The sequence below is a fragment of the Diabrotica virgifera genome, chromosome 3 (assembly GCF_917563875.1).
Source record: "Diabrotica virgifera virgifera chromosome 3, PGI_DIABVI_V3a".
NCBI lineage: Eukaryota > Metazoa > Arthropoda > Insecta > Coleoptera > Chrysomelidae > Diabrotica > Diabrotica virgifera.
In genome coordinates, this window is record NC_065445.1 from 14,775,049 (window position 1) to 14,798,084 (window position 23,036).

The 23,036-nt window shown below is 32.9% G+C and overlaps 1 protein-coding gene across 3 annotated transcripts in view; it reads left to right on the top strand.

Annotated features, from left to right (window-relative positions):
• The first annotated feature begins 1,143 nt into the window (after window positions 1–1,143).
• Window positions 1,144–23,036, top strand: part of LOC114327129 (serine protease persephone-like) — a 129,647-nt gene continuing 107,754 nt past the window's right edge. For 2 of the 3 annotated variants that reach the window (XM_028275637.2, XM_050646331.1), the window contains exon 1: window positions 1,144–1,439. In XM_028275637.2, coding sequence (XP_028131438.1) covers window positions 1,355–1,439 — 85 coding nt within the window. In that variant the 5' untranslated portion in view covers window positions 1,144–1,354. The remainder of the gene's footprint in view (window positions 1,440–23,036) is intronic. The other variant, XM_050646332.1, reaches the window with a different exon arrangement.

Below are 23,036 nucleotides of genomic sequence, written 5' to 3' on the forward strand. Positions count from 1 at the left end.
AAATGTGAATAAAAAGGAACAGTTATTTATTTTAACCAAACAAAAATAACTAAAAATTCTCAAACATGCAACAGAAAAATAAATTACCTAATTTAAAAAATGTTTGTAAAAATAAATCGTTGCCGTAACAACATAAAAAAATAAAGATACAGGTAAACCTGAAAATAAATATATTATCTATTTAACTTTTCGCGACTTCAGTTCGGAAAATCTTTTTATGACATGGTGAATATTATCTAATATTGACGATTCTATAGAGATGATAGATAAAGTCAACCGATCTTGACTGAATAGGGCTTTTCACAATCGATGAAAAAATAAATATGCCACTTTAATTGCCTATTTGTCTAAGTTGTAAAATTATTATTAGAGTTTTCAAAAACCGTATACAGGGTGAAATTTTTTCTAAGACCAAAACGAACTAATTTTTTAAAGCCGGGCCTGATTTTTTTGCAGTTTGAATAAATCAGTTGATTGGATGGTAATAGTGTAACAATTGACCAAAATAAGAGACACATCGATCTTACCGTTCAAAAATTATAACGAATACAAATTTCTGTAAAAATTAACAACTCGCCATGTATATTATTAAACAATGGGAGCAGACACTTGTTAAAGGTCATTTTTTATTCCCCATAGGGGCCTCCATACGAGGTAGGAGTATGTACAGTTCCTCATGACTCACCCTGTATAACATTTTTGCTGGGAGATCCTATAGGACAGGTTCCGGCGCAACTTGCATCTTTAACCCTGTTTGAAGTAGCTAGTGTCGATGCACACTAGCCCAGGGGGACCGACGGCTTAACGTACCCTCCGAAGCACGGTGAACTGCTCGTATCATTTTTATAAATGAAAATGTTATTGGTGCCGAGAGCGAAATAATAATGATTTTTTTAAGAGTAGAATAATTCCATTATGAATGAGGTTTAAACAAGTTATATGTTTGCTTCTTTATTTCTTGCAGTAAAATTTAAACATGTGTAATGTTATTTAACTATTATATGTTTTTTTATCTTGGTTTTGCGTCAAGGTACCACTTTCCACTAAATTCTTCGTAAAATATGCATCATCCGCTTGAATTTCTAAAATTTTGGATTTCCTAATTATGACAACAATAATTAATAATTTGTTACCACTGATGAGTATGCGCAGACAAAACCTAGCAACATTACTATCCCGCCACACAACTTTTGTTATTGACAATCAGAACCGAGTGAACGAAACAAGAGAAGCAGCGGAACAAATGGTAGTACTAGTCGCTTTGGATCCTCATCCTCATTAGCGGTCATCAAGTCGTTCTTGACAATGAACATGAATTTTTGTATTTTTAATTGAGAAGTGTGCCTTGGAAGTGATGGAAAACTTGGTGTTTGTTGTGTTGTGTGCAGCCTCTATTATCTGTGGTTCCAGGATTTCGTATGCTTATGAAGATTATGACAGTAAGTTTTAATTATTTGCGACCAAAAATGACTTTGTAGGGGTTATCGTCTTCGAGATAATCAAGTTGCTTTGTAAAAATTGTTTCTTTGAAAAATATGTGAAGTATACGAAATGATGGTAATTAGAAAAGATATTACTAGCAATTTATTACATATTTCTGTTTGGTACAACATTAATATACTATAAATAAGTATCTATCATTCTATTCGGTAGTTTAATAGAAAAATGTTGTTTAAAGATATTTTTGTAGACAGGATTCTATCTACACAACGGAAACAACTTGTGGGCCTTGGGGATTTACAACGAATACATCTCTCACTTTACATCATTTTTAGAAATGTTAACTGAATCCCCTTCAAACCAAAAAGTAAAAAACATGAACAATTTTGTAAATAAGTTGGCTGATATTTTTCCTAGAAACACTTTTTTAAAGTTATTTGTAATTTTTAGTAAATTCTGTATTTACCTTAATTTGTCTTTTAGTTTCAGTGCAATTTGTTATCACTTATTACATCTCTTGATTTCTTTCGTCTCACTATCGTATCGTACCGTAGTTGTGCTGCCTTTAACTATCTCCTTCTGCCCTACATCCTTCGTGAGGATGTAGTGGTTCGTTTCATCTACCATGCTCTAGGTGTACTGCCGTTAACTAACTCCTCTTATCATTTTTTCTTCATGAGGATCTAGTGGCGGTATACCATTCGATTGACTAGTGCGTGCATTGTTCTCCTTCTTGTTTATATTGTTTTACTTTCGAGAATAAGTTAGTAACCAGTCATGTTCTTTATTTAGTCTGACCATCACGATGGAAATCTTCCTCTGGGTGTTATAGACTAATAAACCGAAAAGAAAATTATTCAACAAAAACGCACTTTAAATCCTTTGCAAAGGGACTATCCGAATACAAGAAAAAAATAGACGCGATGAACAGAAAAGAATTCTACTCCATAGGTCGAAGACAAATAAAGGAATAAGCTAAACTTGGCCGAAAAACAGTATATTGGTAACAAACAACAAGTGTATAGTCAGTTGATTGACTCATTCCCATAACCAACAGAGAACAATGCACCGAAAATTTTGGACCAATTAAAGCAGTTTAGGACCTGTTTCAACTTGAGCAGGTAAACTTGATACAAAATATATATACTTAACCACCTTACAAATTTTGCGTCACAATGAAATTTATTAAGGGAGTCTAAAGATCCAATTTATAGAAATCTGTTGACATTGGCAGTCTAGTGATACTTATTAAAATTTCTATTGATTTAATTTTTGTAAGTAGTCATAAACTGGTTCTAATCACTAGAATGATGACGTATTACGATGAAATTTTCGGTAGCATTCGAGGTAGACCGCCATATACACCAGGGAAATAAGGCAAAAATATACCATGTTCGGGACACTTGAGCAGCCAGGTTGCAAATGGGTTTTTTGGGTACTATATACCTAATACATTATAAATACAAAAATGACCGTCACAGTTTGGACGAGAAATTTAGTTATTAACAAATAAGGGTCAAAAATGAGAGTTTTTTCGTTTAAATCGCCACAGGTAAAAATAGGGTAATTAAATGTCTTATTTATAATATTTTTCTTTTAGTTAATGAGAAGGTTTAAAATAGCGTTTTTTGAATTTTGGTCCGATTATTTGTTGCCTCGGATATTGCAAAATAAAACTAAAATTTCGAAAATAAAAAATTTGCTATAACTTTTGCGAAAATGAATTTAGGACTTTCATATTACATGAAAAGTTGAGTCAAACAGTCCATACAATGCACAAAAAAATTTTAAGACGATGCGTCAATTAGTTTAAATTTTATTCAATTTGTTTATCCCAAAGAGCTTTTTTTGCAATGTTATTGTTCAGAAAATAATAATGATACAGCAATTCTGTGAAAACAACATAAAATAAGAATAGTTATATTTTCAACGCATTAAAAAAATCATTAAAAAGTCATTTTTATCACTCAGAAAACATTTTACTAAAATAGAGTCATTTTTTGCTTATAAACAATTTGAATAACTTTGTTAATATTGACTGTAGGCTAAAACTACAATGGAATTTGAAAAACTGGTATTTTTATACGAATTTTCAAAGAAAAACTTTTTGCCTAGGTTAATTACGGTCAAAGTTACCCACTTTTTTTATTTAATTGACGGCTAGTTTGTTTATAACAATTAAACAACCTAACTAGAGCCATTTTGAAGTTAAAGATATATAGGTTATGTGTAAAAGTTTGAGTAAACTTTAAACCTCAACAGAGTGGTTAATAAAGCTTTAAAAATGACGTCCGAACGGAATTAATTCGTGGTCGGTGGAGGGTAATTACTAAAATACCTGCACTCAAAAAATGAAACTGATTCTGCAAACATATGCTGCAATTAATATCGCTGGAACTTGTTAATGGATTTTGATTATAATTTTTTTAATTTGTATGTACTCGTAGTCTTATAGAGTACGTTATGTACACCCAACCCCACCTAACATTACAAAATGTTAGGGGGAAGTCCCCTTATCACTCAGGAATATGAAAAATAGATTACGACCGATTCTAAGACCTACCGAATATACATATATAATTTCATAAAAATCGGTCAAGCGGTCTCGGCGGAGTATGGAAACTAACACTGTGACAGGAGAATTTTATAGGTGTAAATATATAGATGGCTATTAACAAATAGAGGTTGGTGATAGAAGAGTGAAAATTAAGGGTTGTATGTATTTTTTCATTCTACATCATATAAAATTAAGGTAGATAATGTTGTCCAAAAAAATAAAAAAAAATGTCAGGGGGTAACTCCCCTTATAACTTATGGGTATAAAAAATAAATTAAAACCTCTTCAACGTCCTACAGGATAAACGTGTAAAATTTTATAAAAATCGGCCAAGCCGTTTCGGAGTAGTATGGCAACTAACACCGTTACAGGAGAATTTGATGTATATAGAAGTAACTGCGAATTAAATAATAAAAGTGGGTAACTTTGAACCTAATTAACCTAGGGAAAAAGTTTTTTCTGAAAATTCATATACAAATACCAGCTTTTGAAATCCTAAAGTAGATTTACTCTATAGTCAACATTAACAAAGTTATTCAAACTGTTTAGAACCCAAAAATGAACTCTATTTTACTAAAATTTTTCGGAGTAATAAAAACGACTTTGCATTATTTGCTAATTATTTGCAAGAAAATATCGATTATCAGTTTAATGGTTATATTTTAATTAAAGATTATAAATATATTTTTTGTAATTTACACGCGCGAAAGTAGACTAATACAGTACTGTAGCTAAAATTTTCACTCGGAGCGACGATCGGCCGCGCGACGTACACTTTTAATAAATAATGTATGCTGCGTGTTACTCGCTTCGAGTGAACATTTTAGCTCGGACTCTGTATCAGGCTTACTTTTGCGCTAAAAAATACAAAAAAAGTATTTTTAATCTTTGATTAAAATATAACCATTGCACTAATTTTTGACATTCTTTGTGAGTAATTAGATTGTAGCATATACTCACTTTTAAGCTTTGAAACAATTAAAACAAATTATAAACAACGGAGAAATCGTATATTTACTTTGCTGTTTCATAACTTTTTTGCAAATCGTTGGAAATTTTTTTTAAAGCATTCACTTTCAAGACCTACGAAATACGCATTTTAAGTATTTTTTAAAATTAGAATATAATAAACAATTTCTGAGAAATGTTAATTTGTTTATAACAATTTTTTTTAAACATTTAAAGATTATGTAAAAAAATGAAAAAATTATATTTTGTCGACAAAATATTAAATAGACATCACACCTTTATAATCTTTCTAAGTTTGATCAATGTCTCATGACTATTTTGGTTGTTATTGCGACTGTAAATTGTTAGTTAACAATTGAATTGTTGCTAAAATATTCGTTTCATTTTCACCGGCTTCTAAATTTATAATATATACCAAGAAAGCTTTTATTTCACCAAGCTATATAATTATTGATACATAATTACTGGCCCAAAAAATTTATTTGAAAATTCGAGAGTTTGTTGGGAAAACCCACATTTTCCGAGGAAAATTTTCGTCGGAGCAAATCAGGAAAAACATGCCTCTATGTAGAATTAAATTGGGGTGAATTTTTATTTGAGTATTTTTGGTGTAAAGTTAAACTCTTCGGAGTTATAGACCAATAATTGAAAAAAAATACGACTTGTCGGCGCCATTTTGTTTATAAAAAAAGTAGCACACTATCTGCGGACTTTGCATACCTATATTAATAATATTTAGGATCTTATAATTCGATTCCAGCAATAAAATTGCTGGTAAATGACCTTTCTTTGTACTTTACTAATTAGACCAGCGCAGCGTATTATAACTATTTTTTTTTCAAAATTTAAAGATTATGCAAAAAAATGAAAAATTTATATTTTGTCGATAAAATATTAAATAAGCATCTCATCTTTATAATCTTTATAAGTTTGACCAATGTATCATGATTATTTTGGTTATTATTGCGATCGTAAATTGTTAATTAACAATTGAATTGTTGCTAAAACTTTCGTTTAATTTTCACCGGCTTCTGGAATTACAATCTATACCAAGAAAGCTTTGATGTCACTAAGTTATTTAATTATTGATTAATAATTACTTACCTAAAACTTTATTTGAAAATTAGAGTTTTTGTTAGGAAAACCCGCATTTTTCGAGGAAAATTTTCGTCGAAGCAAATCGTGAAAAACATATTTCTATGCAGAATTTAATTGCGGTGAATTTTTATTTGAGTGTTTTTGTTGTAAAGTTAAAATCTTCGGAGTTATAGAGCAATAATTGAAAAAAATACGATTTGTCGGTGCCATTTTGTTTATAAAAAAAATAGCACACTATCTGCGGACTTTGCATACCTATATTATTAATATATAGGATCTTATAATTCGATTCCAGTAATAAAATTGCTGGTAAATAACTTTTCCATGAATTTTGCTAATTAGCCCAGAGTATTACATTTTGTTGTAAGTTTTCGAGTGCAATATTCTTAAAAACATCAGTAAATGGCTCATCAGCCTGACAGTACGATTATCGCTACATTCTGCACTCTGCATTTTGCTTTTCTTAATAAACACCAACATAATAATATACAAAAATGGTTTGTCTCTAATGGACCGTTTAAATACCATATTTACCATATTTGGATTTTTATTTTCTTGTAATAATAATGCACAGTGAGGTAACATAGGCCTGGATCCCGCGTACCAAAAAAAGTTGATTAATAGCAAGCTGAAAATTTGTTAAAATGGGAATACTGGAACAGCGGAAGTTTTAATTGTAAAACGTGATTTTAATTGAGGAAGGTGCCATTCTGACAAGTTTATGATTGTGAAAACTAGCTAGTCCAGAAAGCCACTGCGCATCCGCTAGGAAAATTATTCCGATTCGGATTTTTTGCACAATCTTACTCAAAAAGGACTCCTTTTAACAAATTTGCATGTTGCCAGGTCCAAAAGTGGGTCAAAAATTTTTTAAACTTTTTTTTTTTTGTTTTCTTCTTAAAATTATTTTTTTGCACCGAACAAAGTTTTTTTAGGTTTTTTTGGATCATTTCAAACAGAAAAGGTCTTTAGTGACTTTTCTATTGATAGTTTTTGACATATAAGCGATTAAAAATTTAAAAATTGCGAAATCGGCCATTTTTAACCCTCAGAAACTATGTGAAAAACTGAAAATTTCGATGTTGCCAAGGTAAGAAGATATTCTTTGAACATCGATTGATGAAATCCCGAAGAGTTTTTTGCAATACAGTATCGAAAACCCCTTTGTTTTTTAATTGCCAATAAAGCGGGCGCTTGATTGGCAACCGTTGCATGTATATGTAACATGCGTAAATACATATGTGCGGAGAAATATTTCGATTCAATTTTTTTTCACCATCTTGCTTGAAAATATCCCCTCTTAACAAATTTGTATGTTGCCAGGATCAAAAAGTCAAAAAAATTTTAAACGTTTGTTTTTTGTTTTTTCCTAAAACTAATTTTTTGCATCGGACAAATTTTTTTAGGTTTTCTGGATCATTCCAAATAGAAAATATATTAAGTGACTTTTCTGTAAATGTGATAGGTTTCGAGATATAAGCGATTGAAAATTTAAAAATTGCAAAATCGGCCATTTTTAACCCGAAAAAACTATGTAAAACACCGAAAATTTCAATGATACCAACGTACGTAGATATTCTAAAAATACCGATTGATGAAGTCTCGAAGAGCTTTTTGCAATACAATATCGACAACCCCTTTGTTTTTTAATTGCTAGTCAAGCGGTCGCTACACTATTTTTAACCGTTGCATGTACCTATACAACATTGTATGTAATATAATATGCGTAAATATATGTGCGGAAAATATTCTGATTCAATTTTTTTTCCACCATCTTGCTTAAAAATGTTCCCTATTAACAAATTTGCATATTGCCAGGGTCAAAAATGTGTCAAAAAACATTTAAACAATTTTTTTAAACTTAAAATGTTATCCGATTACATAATATACAGTACACGTACACATACATATGCAACGGTTGAAAATAGTGTCGCTCCCGCTTGATTAGCGATTAAAAAACAAAGGGGTTTTCGATATTGTATTGCAAAAAGCTCTTCGGGATTTCATCGATCGATATTCTTAGAATATCTATGTACCTTGGTATTAGTGAAATTTTTGGTGTTTCACATAGTTTTTGATGGTTAAAAATGGCCAATTTTGCAATTTTAAAATTTCAATCGTTTATATCTCGAAAACTATCACATTTACAGAAAAGTCACTTTAGGTCTTTTTTATTTGGAATGATCCAAAAAACCTAAAAAAAATTGTCCGATGCAAAAAAATTAGTTTTAGGAAAAAACAAAAAACAAACTTTAAAAAAAATTTTTGACTTTTTAATCCTGGCAACATACAAATTTGTTAAGAGGGGATATTTTCAAGCAATATGGTGAAAAAAAATTGAATCGAAATATTTTTCCGCACATATATTTACGCATGTTACATATACATTCAACGGTTGAAGTCAAGCGGGAGCTTGATTGGCAATTAAAAAACAAAGGGGTTTTCGATATTGTATTGAAAAAAATTCTTTAGGATTTCATCAATCGATGTTCAAAGAATATCTTCTTACCTTGACAACATCGAAATTTTCAGTTTTTCACATAGTTTCTGAGGGTTAAAAATGGCCGATTACGCAATAATTTTTAAATTTTTAATCGCTTGTATGTCAAAAACTATCAACTTTAGAGAAAAGTCACTAAAGACCTTTTCTGTTTGAAATGATCCAAAAACCTAAAAAAAACTTTGTTCAATGCAAAAAAAAATTTTAGAAAAAAAAACAAAAAAAACGTTTAAAAAAATTTTTACCCATTTTTAGACCTAGCAACATGCAAATTTGTTAAAAGGGGTCCTTTTTGAGTAAGATTGTGCAAAAAATCCGAATCGGAATATTTTTCCTAGCGGATGCGCAGTGGCTTTCTGGACTAAGCAGGTTGTTTTTAAGTTGTTAAATGACATTCAATAGCAAACTTTCTATAATATATGAAAAAATGTTTGTCCGACAAATATGTTGGGCATTTTAATAAGTCCGACACGTAGAACATGTTAAATGACACGAATTATGTTGGTGGCAAATAGCAGTCTGATTTTTGCATAAGAGTTTAATGAAAGGGTAACAAATCAGTTGGAAGTTCTGTCCGACAAAATACATGGGACGTTTTCGTAGTCTGACGTTCGAAACCTGTAACCTGTTCCACAATTAAAACTTCACCTGTTTTAGTGTTCCCGTACATCAAAGTTTGTCCGACTAGACAACGTTAAGCTATTAACAAATTTTCAGCTTGCTATTGATAAACTTTTTTTGGTACGCGGAATCCAGACCTAACACTGACGGATCAAAAATAGAAGGTCATTTTTTCTAAGAATGGATCATTGTATATTTTTACTTTTTTATTTATTGCCTATTATTTTTATACACTTCAATAAAAACACGATTTTCATGGGTTCAACATAATCATATTATGTGATTATGTATCTATTAACAGTAAGTCGCAGAAAAGCATTTCTTACAATACAGTGAATGTAATAAAGATAATATTATAATTATAATTCGTAAAAAAACTTATTTTATAGGCCTTACCTGTGTTCCGCTTGTCATTTCCCTAGAAACGTGCAGTTTGCTTCATTTTTTTGCCGTACCTATATCATTTAGGTACCATCTCATTGTTCTATCTTCCATTTTCAAAGCTTTCATTATGCCCAGCCTACTTCGATTTGTGACGATAATATAATTTTATCGTCTGGAGTACGCCAATGAATTAAGTAAAACGTGTTTTTGTACCGTCCCGGACGATATAAAAGTCAGAACGAAAAGCCTAGTTGATTATTATTTTTGGAACGTTGATCGAAGGATAATAAACAACAACGAGATATAAGAGGTGAGTTTAAGTAGTATATTTCGACCATTTTCCGCAATCCTACAACCCCCGTCGTCTTTGGTGTGCTGAACGAATTTCGACGGTTTCCCTTTTACCTATCCTTATACGAGCGGTGATCGTATTTCCCAACATGTCTTTTCCTCTGGCGAGCTGAGCGAGATTTCCTCCCCTTATACGCCCATTTCATATTAATAAAAGTAATTCCTAATCCACGCGATTGTCAATATCATTCATTCATGTACAAAATATCGTCACATCGACCCGAACCGAAAGTTCGATGCGTAGATTATAAATATATTTTATTAGCGAAATTAACGAGTAATTAAGGCTAATTATCTTATCTTTTGTATGTTTTGATTCCAAATAAAAATGTCTTAAAAAGTGAACTTTTGTCTTCGGCTGATTTTGTTACCTGGAGCAACAAACACAACGACCACGTTACATTGCTCCCTGCTCGGACGCCAGGTCTTTTTAAGTCTTCTATCAGGAATCTACAGAGCAATTCTTCATATTGATTGATTCGCGTCTCAAGGTTGAACATGCTTTACCCATGAACAGAAATTCATTAGTGATGATTCTCGGTGTGTTGAACGGAGAATAACTACCTGCCTATCGAAACAGGTGAGCTGAACGTGTTCCGAACCCTGTCGATTTGCTGTGTTGAACGAAATTAATAAATACCCATCCTATCTGACTACCACATGTGTTGAATATAGTTGTCATTATTTTCATTGCAAATAAATATTACCCCTAATTAATTCCACCAGTCGTCGGATTATTGAAATATAGATGGATAAAATATACCATGGATAAAAATATGTAATATTTTGAAATTAACATGTGAAGTGAAATTTTTTGTGCTCCAATCCCTAGCCCTCCAAGTGTCGTAGGAATAAGATTTCTTTTCCGAATGCGGTGTTTTAAAGTGCCATACTTATAAATGCTCCTTCTCTTCTTAACGTGCCCTATCAAGTCCTTTTGACGTTGGCGATTAACATGGCGAAACTGTATCTGTCTCGAACTATTCTAAATAGGTGCTTTCTTTATTCCTGTCCACTCCCGGATATTCTTCAACCAAGAGGCCTGTTTTCTACCAATTCCTCTGCTTCCTTCGATTTTACCGATCATAATAAGTTAAAGAATATTATACCGGTCTCCCCTTACTACGTGTCCAAAATAGGATATCTTTCTATATTTGATGTTATCAAGCAGCTCGCGGGCAGCATTTGCTCTCTTAAGGACTGCCACATTTGTCAGCATATGCTGTCCATGGTATTTTCAGTGTACGTCTGTGCAGCCCCATTTCAAAGGCCTCCAAACGATTAATGGTGGACATTTTTAATGTCCATGCTTCGACACCATACAAGAGGACTGACTAAATGTAACATTTAATCATGCGCTTTCAAAATTAAAGTTGCAAGTTATCATTACAGAAGAATGACCTCATTTTTAAAAATGTCGTGCGGGTTATCTCGATTCTACATTTTATCTCTTTATCTGGATCAAGTTGTTCAGTAATATGGCAACCAAGATATATAAAACTTGGTACTCTTTAAATTATATGACCATCAACATATAACCGTGAATCTTGATGGGCCAAACAGCTGAATACCATGTATTTTGTTTTTGAACAGTTTATGTTTAGGCCAAACTCTCTTCCCACTGTGTCAATGGCATTTAAAAGGTGTTGTAATCCATTTATATCATCACTTAAAATAACTGTATCGTCTGCATATCTGATTGTATTTATCAGAATTCCATTAACTTTCACACCCCATTCCAAATTATGCAGCGCTTCCTTAAATATTCTATCTGAATATAAATTGAATAACAGTGGGGACAGTATACAACCCTGTCTGACACCTCTTTGTATTTTGCATATTTCTGTTGATTTTCCATTTATGCAAGCTGTCGCTGTTTGACACCAGTATAATTTTTCTGTGATTCGTACATCTTGACTATCAACTCCTTTATCCTTTAATATTTTAATTAATTTGTGATGGACTCGATCAAAGGCCTTTTCATAGTCATTAAATACAGCGAAGACGTCTTTTCTTTGATCTCTACATTTCTGCAATAATACGTTTAGTGCAAAGAGTGCGTCCCGGGTTCCCAGTCCATTTCTGAAGCCAAATTGTGTTTCATCCTGGTCTTCTTCACATTTATCTCTGATTCTACCGTGGATGATACGTAGAAAGATTTTCAAAGTGTGGCTCATAAGGCTTATCATTCTATAATCGCTACAGTTTTTCGGACGTTGTTTTTTTGGTAGGGTTATGAATTCGGACGTTAACCAATCTTCAGGGATATCACCAGTCGAATAAACATAATTGAAAAGTTTGACTAGTATTCCAATGTTTTCCTCATTTATGAGCTTTAACATTTCTGTAGGTATGTTGTCAGGACCAACGGCTTTCTTGTTTTTTGCCAATTTTATAGCATGTAGTATTTCTGATTTTAGTCTCCAGTTCTTCGGGTCTATCATCATTATACAGTTCATTTATATAATTATATCAGGTAGTTCGAATTTCGTGTTCGTCTATTATCATTTTTCCATAAATGCTCCACCGGAGTTAAATCTGATATGGGCTATATGGTGACCAATATAATATTTTAAATTGAATCTCATCTAGGTAAGTATTCATTATTCTAGTGACATGAGTCTGCCATATCCAAACGGCAAATCATAAGCTTCCAAGATGTTTTCAATGTACATGTCTGCTGTCTTTCGCTCAATCACCTCCGCAGGTTCCGTATGTCCTTTCCAAACAATACCCGGTCCATGGCACAATACCTACCACCACCACCAAAACTCTATATGAGATTATGCCGTATATGCCGTTTGCCATACCGTAGCGAGATTGAGGAAACTTTATCTACAGAAGAGTTGGTGAACGGTATGCCAGTTGTAACCTCATACAGAGTTTTGGTGGTGGTGGTAGGTATATTGCCATGGACCGGTATTGTTTGGAAAGGACATACCGAACCTGCGGAGGTGATTGGGCGAATGACAGCAGATTTGTACATTGAAAACATCTTAGAAGATAATGTTTTGCCATTTTTGGTATGAGTGTATTTTTTAGAATGCCCAACTTTAATAATTATTTTACGTCACACTATTTAACCATAACGGTATATACGGCTTAAACCGATGTTTAACGTTTGTTTAACCATTCGACATTAAGTATTTATCTACTTCAAATGGGAAAATTGGTACTCATTTTCAGAAAACGATTTGTTTTTTAATAACTCCTAAATTCTGGAAAAACCAGTGCGATAACATCTTATTTATATACATATTTTAACATATTATTATTGAAGGTATTAATTTTAAGAAATAAAAAAAAATAATACTATTTAAAAGGCCATACTTATATTAGCTTATAACATAATAGTAAATAGGTACACTTCTTCTTTCTATATACAGGCTCATAAGACCTATTTTTTCTTTCATATTAGCCCCCTGCATGGTTTAGAAGTTTAGATTATCATTCTAACTCTTCCTTTGTCTTCCAATACTTCTACCATTTGGTGATTTGTACTGTGCAGTTCTTACTATTCTTTCTTCTGCCATTCTGATAATGTATTCGTTCCATTCCTGTTGTCGTTTTGTGAATCAAGTATTTATGTCTTACACTATTCTGACCATCTAATTCTGCTTGGTTTTGTGATTATATATATATTCGGTTCTATAACGTCTTACGACGTTGTCCGACTCCCAAACGCCACTGTATTCTGTCCTGAGTTAGGTCTTCATTTAGATTTCGGGCGCTAATCGCTTTTCTAACTCCCAGATTCCAGCTCTGGTCGTCCTCGTTTTTTCTTCTCTGGGGGTTGCCACATCATAGTTTTTTTAAGCAATCTTTCGTCCCCCATTCGGCCCACATGCCCATACCATATGAGCTGTTTTCTTTCAATATCCTCAACTAATTGTGTGATTGCCTTGTGATAATATTTGTGCTACCCCATATGGTGTGGTGGGTATTGCCATCACAGTAGAATTTTGTATTTTGACAACGACATCCGATTTGGGCCTCGAAACCTTAATAAAAAATTTTTTTCATCAAAAATGAATAACCATTTTCAATTTCGTAAATTGTAAAATTCCCTCATCTTCCTTAGTCTCAGCATCCGTTATGGCTTGCAAATTGTAGAAGCCTCGGAGGTGTAACCAGAGAAGGTTCCCAATGTTTTCAGTCTGGTGGGATGTAGAGTAACATTATGTTATTCTATATGCCATGAGAGTGAAAACTTAGTCTTTTATTTTTTTCAATTTAATTGTGGCTTATTTCCCATCTAAATAGTTAATCCTATAATGAGCTGGAATCCTTTACCTAGACATGGAACTATATCACTTATAATGATTGGTGGACCTAGAGCATCATCACCCAAAGAAGTAGGCTGAACACACCATCAGTTTCTTCTCTCATACTTCCGTGGTTATAGTTAGGATGCCTGTAACAATATCATTGGTGTAGAGCACCGGAATCAGTGTGACTGTGAATCAGTCATACTTTATTACTGCGAATTATGCTCAGACAATCCTCTTTGGTATTTCTCTTTTTCTTCTTTTAGGAACTTGCAATTTCGACTTTTGACATGCTATAAACATCTTAACTTATGCTCCCCCATTTTGGAATTCATTGATTTCACACCTAGTCTGTTGTTAATTACTCATTCTTCATCGTATTCTTTATTTTCATTTTCATTTATACAGCTAAGCAATCTCATTTCCTTCACATACATTCATCGTTCTTATTCCTTTTTAATTGTCCAAATTCAGTGAAGTTTTCTTGTATATTATTTTATAATTTTTAAACGCTTTTCTTTAGTTCAATCGTTTGCGTCAAATTTTTAGACGTTAATTTGACTGCCTTTTCTTCAATGCAAATGAATGAAATTTTGCAGACATATGTATTTGCATGAACAATACACGAATAGTCAATAAAAAAATTGTATGCTTATTAATTGTTTAAATAAAAAAACGATTTTAATGGAAAATACTTAAATTCTCTTGTTTTTTACAATGTAGAGACTTGAAACTTTTACAGATTGTAGCTAATTATATGGACTATACATAATTTCACTTTTTACATTAATTGTTTACGTTATGCTTCATAAATAAATAATAAAGTTTCAAATTTATCCAGTTTCTGTCCTATTTCTATACAGTTTTCAGCTAAAGAAAGTTAAGGCACCGCAGAGAGACGAATGCTGCCCTTAGTATTGTCGTGGGCTTTGACTGTCCATAAAACGGAAGGTTCGACTGTTGACTACGCTGTCGTGAACTTGGGCCCGATAATGTTTGCGTAAGGACAGGTTTACGTTGCATTGAGCCGAGTGCGATCATTAAGGTACGTATCCATACAAGGATGAACCCCGCTCGGTGTAGCTGCTCAAATGGATACGGCATGCGCTTCCCTACATATAAACCGCAAACAGGTTGAATCGAAGAGGGTGAGCGCCGAGCGGCGATCACCGACGTATTCACTATGTGGAGCTGCTACACCGAGCGAGGTTTACCCTTGTATGGATACGTACCTTTAGAGAGCTTGCGCATCTAAAAACTGCATTGCGAGAAATTAACAGGGTCTACACCGTGAAATAGTAAAGCATTAGAAGAGATGGAAAGACTGCGAAAACTGTAATAGGTGTAAATAATGATTTTGATTTAAGAAATGTATGAAGAAATTATAGAAAATGTACAAAGTATCAACAGTTGAAATAATGCAAAAAATGTGTCTATCATATACTTACATTGTTTTTTAACATGACGATATATTTTAATGTTTGAAAAGTGTAAGACTAAAAAGTAAAAAATAAAAAAATATGAAAAAAAATTTAAGAAACGCTTTTCTTTAGTTATGAGTGACTCAAATTAAAAATATTACAAAAAAATCAACTAAAAAGCAAAAAATAAAAAAATATCAAACTCGAAGGATTATTCGAAAAAAACGTTCGTTAAAAAAATGAAAAAATCTAACACATTCGTTAAAGAAAAGCGTGGGGCGCTATCCTCAAACCGTTTATTCGATGAAGACGATGCCATGCTTTTCTTTAACGAATTGTTAGATTTTTTCATTTTTGTAACGAACGTTTTTTTCGAATAATCCTTCGAGTTTGATTTTTTTTTATTTTTTGCTTTTTAGTTGATTTTTTTATAATATTTATAATTTTAGTCACTCATAATCATAACTAAAGAAAAGCGTTTCTTAAATTTTTTTTCTTTTTTTTTATTATTTTTATCCTCGATTGTTAAATCAGACAAATACTTATGCTATTTATTAAATACGTGTTCTTGATTTTCATATTTCTTAATTATATTTACAATATTTTTTATAAACATTCTGCGTATTTATCTGGGGCACGATAACCCTGTCTGAACCCGAGAAAACCGCTGTTTATACACAATACACTTTCTTGAGAATTCTCTATGTCGTTATAATTCTTTTAATTTAGATAGTGCGTTATGAATACCAAATTTAAAAAATATTGAGTGGGTTGCACGTGTGAATCCATTTCAATTTTGGTAAGAGAAATCAAAATAGACTTCTCATGTTCTCATAGTCAGTTTATCTAATATTTTCTAGGGCGACCGGTTTTGCATACTACAATTTGCTATTCATCCTCATGTAGTCTAAGAGCTAGAGCCGAAGAATCATCGTCATAAGTAATATGGAGTTTGGCATGTGAAATGTGTCTATTGTATATTGACAGTTACGACCCCTTTCAGGGCGACACCTCAGTGGATACAGGAAGTAGCAATAAGGGATGAAAGGGGAAAGTTAGTGTAGTCTTTAAAGGTTTTCACCTCCTATTTTGTTAAACCTATATCGATTTGCATGAACATTGGTGACCAGTTAGAGCATACCCCAAGAAATAAAAATGATTTGGTGCCAACTTGCACTCAGGGCCGCCGCTACCATGTGTGCAAAGTGTGCATCGCACACGGGCGGCCGATTATAGGGGCGGCCAAAAGCAGGCCACTGATGATAATACTTTTTTAAAACGAAAATAAATTAAAAAAATTAAATAGTAATGATTCAGATATTTCTATAAACTCTAATATTTCAAACAATCTAAACAAAAATGCCAGAAAATGTTATTTATTATATGAACTGCCCTTTTGCAGCTGTAGTCATAAAGTAATTCCGGGAATGCTTTTTAGTTCAAAGTGGCTGGCGGATTTCGGACTTTAAGATATTTTTATCTACGTGGCCCATATGCGATTTTTTCAAATTCTGAACATTTATGATTTGTTAAGAGAGTACGATACGACAATAGGATACTTTCCGAGAATTCAGATAAGTGCTTGTTAAGTTGCTCTCATTGAGTAATAAAAAAGTCTTTTTTATTACCAGATGGTTTAAAAAAATATTTTTTTATTACTCGACGGTTGCCGTTATGATATTGTTCCTTTATGCTTATGTATTGTTATGGATAGGGTTATAGTTCAGTCTAAGTTGAGAATTTGATGATTTTGGACACGCTTTTCTTTTGCACACTACTGTATTTCAAATAGGCCTGGGTCCCGCGTACCAAAAAAAGTTGATTAATAGCAAGCTGAAAACTTGTTAATTGCTTAACGGTATCTAGTCGGGCAAACTTTGATGTACAGGAACACTAGAACAGGGGAACTTTTAATTGTGGAACAGTTTAAAAATTTGGACCGTCAGATTACGAAAACGTCCCATGTATTTTGTCGAACAGAGCATCCAATTGATTTGTTACCCTTTCATTAAACTCTCATGCAAAAATCAGACTGATATTACTAACCAACATAATTCCTGTCATTTGACATGTTCTTCGTGTTCCACTCATCAAAATGCCCAGTTGGTGATAAACACCTGTTTGATTTCTGCATGAGAGTTTAATGAAATGGTAACAAATCAATTGGATGTTCTGTCCGACAAAATACATGGAACGTTTTCGTAGTCTGACGTTCCAAATTTTTAACCTGTTCCACAATTAAAACGTCCCCTGTTCCAGTGTTCCCATACATCAAAGTTTGTCCGAATAGACACCCTTAAGCTATTAACAATTTTTCAGCTTGCTATTAATCAACTTTTTTTGGTACGCGGGATCCAGGCCTATATATTTATATATAGTAACGTCGAGATCAGAGCAATTATTATTCATATACGCGTTATGGTGCCCTACATATTTCTTTAAATACTAGTACCTACGTTGAAACGACTAAAGTGTTGGAAGGGGGCGGCAAATATTAAGTTGCACACGGGCGGTCAACACTTTAGCGGCGGCCCTGCTTGCACTTTTACCTTGGTGTGGATACCACCCCTTCTCGGGGGTGAAAACTATTTTATTAAAAATAACCCCACAAATCGATAGAGGGACAAATTATAAGTAAAATTTGTTATATCATGTTATTAAAATAAATCAATATTTTTTGAGTTATTAAAGATCAAAAATATGTCTGTTTAAGAGCACATGCGTGAAGTTGCGGATGATAAAAAGAACATATTAATTAATTGTATGTTACTAAAATATTATTTTTATATTATTTAGATATTATAAATTTAGCAAAAGTGTATTCGAATATGTCAACTGTACCCATTATTGGACACCCCCAGTTTCTGGACATATTCAGTTTATATTGATAGAAAAAATTCAATTAAATATCGAAATAATATAAAAATAATATTTTACTAACATACAATTAATTACGAGATCACGTAATATGTTCTTTTTATCATCCGTAACTTCACGCATGTGCTCTTAAATAGACAAATCTTTGATTTTTAATAACTCAAAAAGTATATTTACTTAAAATTTGTCCCTCTATCGATTTGTGGGGTTATTTTTAATAAAATTGTTTTCACCCGCGGGAAGGGGAGTTATTCACCACCAGGGTAAAAGTACAAGTTGGCACCAAATCAGTTTTATTTCTTGAGGTATGCTCTAACTAGTCACCAATTTTCATGCAAATCGATGGAGGTTTAACAAAATAGGAGGTGAAAACCTTTAATGACTACACTAACTTTCCCCTTTCATCCCTTATTGCTACTTCCTGTATCCACTGAGGTGTCAGCCTGAAAGGGGTCGTAATTGTCAATATACAATGGACACATTTCACAGAAAAAACTCCATATTACTTATGACGATGATTTTTCGGCTCTAGCTCTCCGTCTAATCTCTCCGGTAAAAGGTAACTAAACGATGCCGATACAAGTCGACAAAAATCAAAATATGTTTTAAACGTGAAGAATTTTTGCATTTTGCCGAGTCAATTTCTATAAAGCTGTTGAATAAATAAACGTTCTACGATGTGTGCCATTGTTTACGATTCTCGTGAGATCAGTAAAATGTAATTACTTCCATTGGCCGGTTACTATGGAATTTCCATTGTTAGTGCCTAATCTTGAAAACCTATATTTAGTCCTGTCGCCAGGGGGGGGGGAATACAAGGGCCTTGTTTATTCAGATGGACTTACCCAAGTTTTTTTTATGTATTTTGACCCGTAGAACAAGAATTTTTTGGGTAACACTTGATCCGGATGTCGATAAGATTGTTATAAACAAAGAACTTAGGGAATTACATAACAGCGATTTTTCGCAAAACAAAACATGTTCTTATATTTTTTGGGTCATTCTAAGCAAAAAAATGTTCTTACAAGTTGTTTCGTAGGATGTATAGTTTTCGACATAAACGCGATTGAACTTTAAAAAAATCGAAAAATTGCAATTTTTTAACCCGAATAACTTTTGGTTAAAAAATAAAATAGCAATTATGCTTACCGCATTGGAAAGTTCAAGTCAAAATCTGTCGGTTTTGATTATTTGCATTGCTAAAAATTAATTTTTTTTTATTGTTAAACAAAGCTAAAAACACATAGTGCTTGAGTGATGTTTTCAATGCATTTCTCATTTAAAATCGAACAAGTAGTCGAGCGTACAAACAGTCAAGCATTAAAACGCATGCATTGGGCACGGGAAACACTATTTCTTTAGAGCTTTGTTTGACAATAAAAAGATTAAATTTAGCAATGCAAATAATCAAAACCGGTATAATTTGACTTGAACTTTCAAATGCAGTGAGCAGAATTGCTATTTTATTTTTTAATCAAAAGTTATTCGGGTTAAAAAATTGCAATTCTTAGTTTTTTAAAGCTCAACCGCGTAAGAACTTGTAAGAACATTTTTTGCTTATAATGACCCAAAAAATACAAAAAAAAATGTTTATCTACTCTACGTCATATTATGCATAAGTTTTTAGTTTGTGAAAACTGTCATTATAGATAGCAGTGCGTGAAGGATTAAAAGTGTGCGTGAAGTAACAATGTATTTTAAATGGGATTTACTTTTTCGCACTGTTTTAACTTTCGCGTTGTCATGGTGACAATCCTTAACTTTCGCGTTATCATGGTGATGACAATATGAGCAATGAATTACAACAAAAGTTTTGACAGTTTTGTGGTTTGAAAGTAGTTAGAATTTTTAAATGTCAAAGTTCTAAAAATTGTAGAATAGAAATGAATTCCAGTGACGAAGAGTTACAGCTTTTTTAGTTGCTTATCGTAGATAAAATATTGTATGAAAATGTGCGTGAAGTACTTTTTTGCGAACTTACGCGATTTATAGCACTCGCTCCGTTGTCGCTCGTGCTCTAAAAATCGCGTGCGTTTGCAAAAAGCATAATTCACGAACTGTTTCATAAATAACTATTTGTTTTGCTATAATGTAAAATCGCTGTTATGCAATTCCTCAAGTTCTATGTTTATAACAATATTATCGACATCCGGATCAAGTGTTACCCAAAAAATTCGTGTTCTACGGGTCAAAATACATAAAAAAACTTGGGTAAGTCCATCTAAATAAAGGAGGCCGTTGTACCCCCTGGCGACAGGACTAATTATGAAAGCTCGACTTTGAGTTTTTGCAACAAATGAGGCCTTTAAAATATGTCTAAAAAACGCTGAATTTAAGCTTTCGCATTACAAACGGTCTAAAACGTTTAAAACGACTTTAAGCTGTGAGAACCAATAAGGTATAGTATCGATCTGTTTTGCTGCAAAAAGTCGATTAGGCGATTGTCCCTCTTATCTCTTCTTCCGAATCCGTAAGGTCTCATACATGCACAAGCAGCACCTTCTCGTTCTGTGGCGCTAAAATCTTCGAGCAGTATTCAGATATCATTAGTCCAGAAAGCCACTGCGCATCCGCTAGGAAAAATATTCTAATTCGGATTTTTTGCACAATCTTACTCAAAAAGGACCCCTTTTAACAAATTTGCATGTTGCCAGGACCAAAAGTTGGTAAAAATTTTTTTAAACGTTTTTTTTTTTGTTTTTTTTTTAAATTATTTTTTTGCATGGAACAAAATTTTTATAGGTTTTTTGGATCATTCCAAACAGAAAAGGTCTTTGGTGACTTTTCTCTAAAGTTGATAGTTTTTGACATATAAGCGATTAAAAATTGTAAAATTGCGAAATCGGCCATTTTTAACCCTCAAAAACTATGTGAAAAACTGAAAATTTGAATGTTACCAAGGTAGGTAGATATTCTTTAAATATCGATTGATGAAATCCCGAAGAGATTTTTGCAATGCAGTATCAAACACCCCTTTGTTTTTTAATTGCCAATCAAGCGTGCGCGACACTATTTTCCATCGTTGCATGTGTATGCAGTATAGTGCAAATGAAAGGAATAGATTCGTTATTTCGTAAACCGGCGACTTTAAGGAAAAATCCCGAAACAGGTCGATTTTTATTTTTAAGTTATGTAAACATTTACAGTAATATAAACATTTACATAATTATTTATACATGGTGTCCAATAATTTAATTTTTTTGTCAATTTGCCAAATGATTTAATTTAATAAAAATTTTTTGGACACCCTGTATAAATAATTATGTACATGTTTATATTACTGAATAGATAATTGAAGAACCTTTCAAATAAGCCAGCACACGACCCGTATTCTCATTTAAAAAAATCATCGGTTATGTCATCACGCCCAGATGGATGACGTCACTAGTATACTATATATGCCACAATATCATAACCTAAAAATAAAAACCGACCTGTTTTGGGATTTTTCCTTAAAGTCACCGGTTTACGAAATAACGAATTTATTCATTTCATTTGCACCATACTGTATACACATGCAACGTGGAAAATAGTGTCGCGCACGCTTGATTGGCAATTAAAAAACAAAGGGGTTTTTGATATTGTATTGCAAAAAACTCTTCGGGATTTCATTAATCGATGTTTAAAGAATATCTCCCTACCTTGGCAACATTCAAATTTTCAGTATTTCACATAGTTTTTGAGGGTTAAAAATGGCCGATTTCGCAATTTTTCAATTTTTAATCGCTTATATGTCAAAACTTTAGAGCAGTCATGTCAAAGATACGGCCCGCGGGTCGCATCCGGCCCCCGGGCCATACCAATACGGCCCGCGATCGCAATGTGTCACAGAAAGAAGAATCATGTTTTTTAGAGCTTTTAGACTTCACTCGATTGCTCTACGGAAGTTTTAAAATGCGTACACTACACTACATTTATAAGTCATTTCAAAGGCAGCGCGTGCCTAGACAAGCGAGAGAGATAGACAGTAACACCATCTCTTAGCGGAAACACCCTATTATTTTTGTTGAGAACAATAGAATCTTCCATGCGCTTCGAGTCTAGACTAGAACCTTCCTTATCGATATAAAAGAAGTGCGTCGACGTGTCACGTGAGTCAGTTGCGAAGTAGTGGTTGAGAAGGTATTGTACATTTGTTTGTGTCGTGCGTGTGCGATATCCATAATTGTGTCGAGTTCCATATTTGTTACGATTTCGGCATAATGTCACAAAAACGTAAAGTTGATAGTGAACGTAGAGTTTTTCAGTCTAAATGGGAAAATGCATATTTTTTCATAGAATGGAAAGGTAAACCACTGTGTTTGATTTGCAATCAAACAGTTGCTGTTTGTAAGGAGTTTAACTTGAAGAGACACTATGATACGAATCATAAATCAAAATTCGATTGTTACACTGAAAAAATAAGAATGGACAGATTGTCATCTTTAAAATCTAAACTTCAAGGTCAACAATCGATGTTTACTAAAGCTAATACTGAGAGCGAAGATGCCCTGAAATCAAGTTTTATTATTGCATTAGAAATCGCGAAGAGATCAAAACCTTTCACTGAT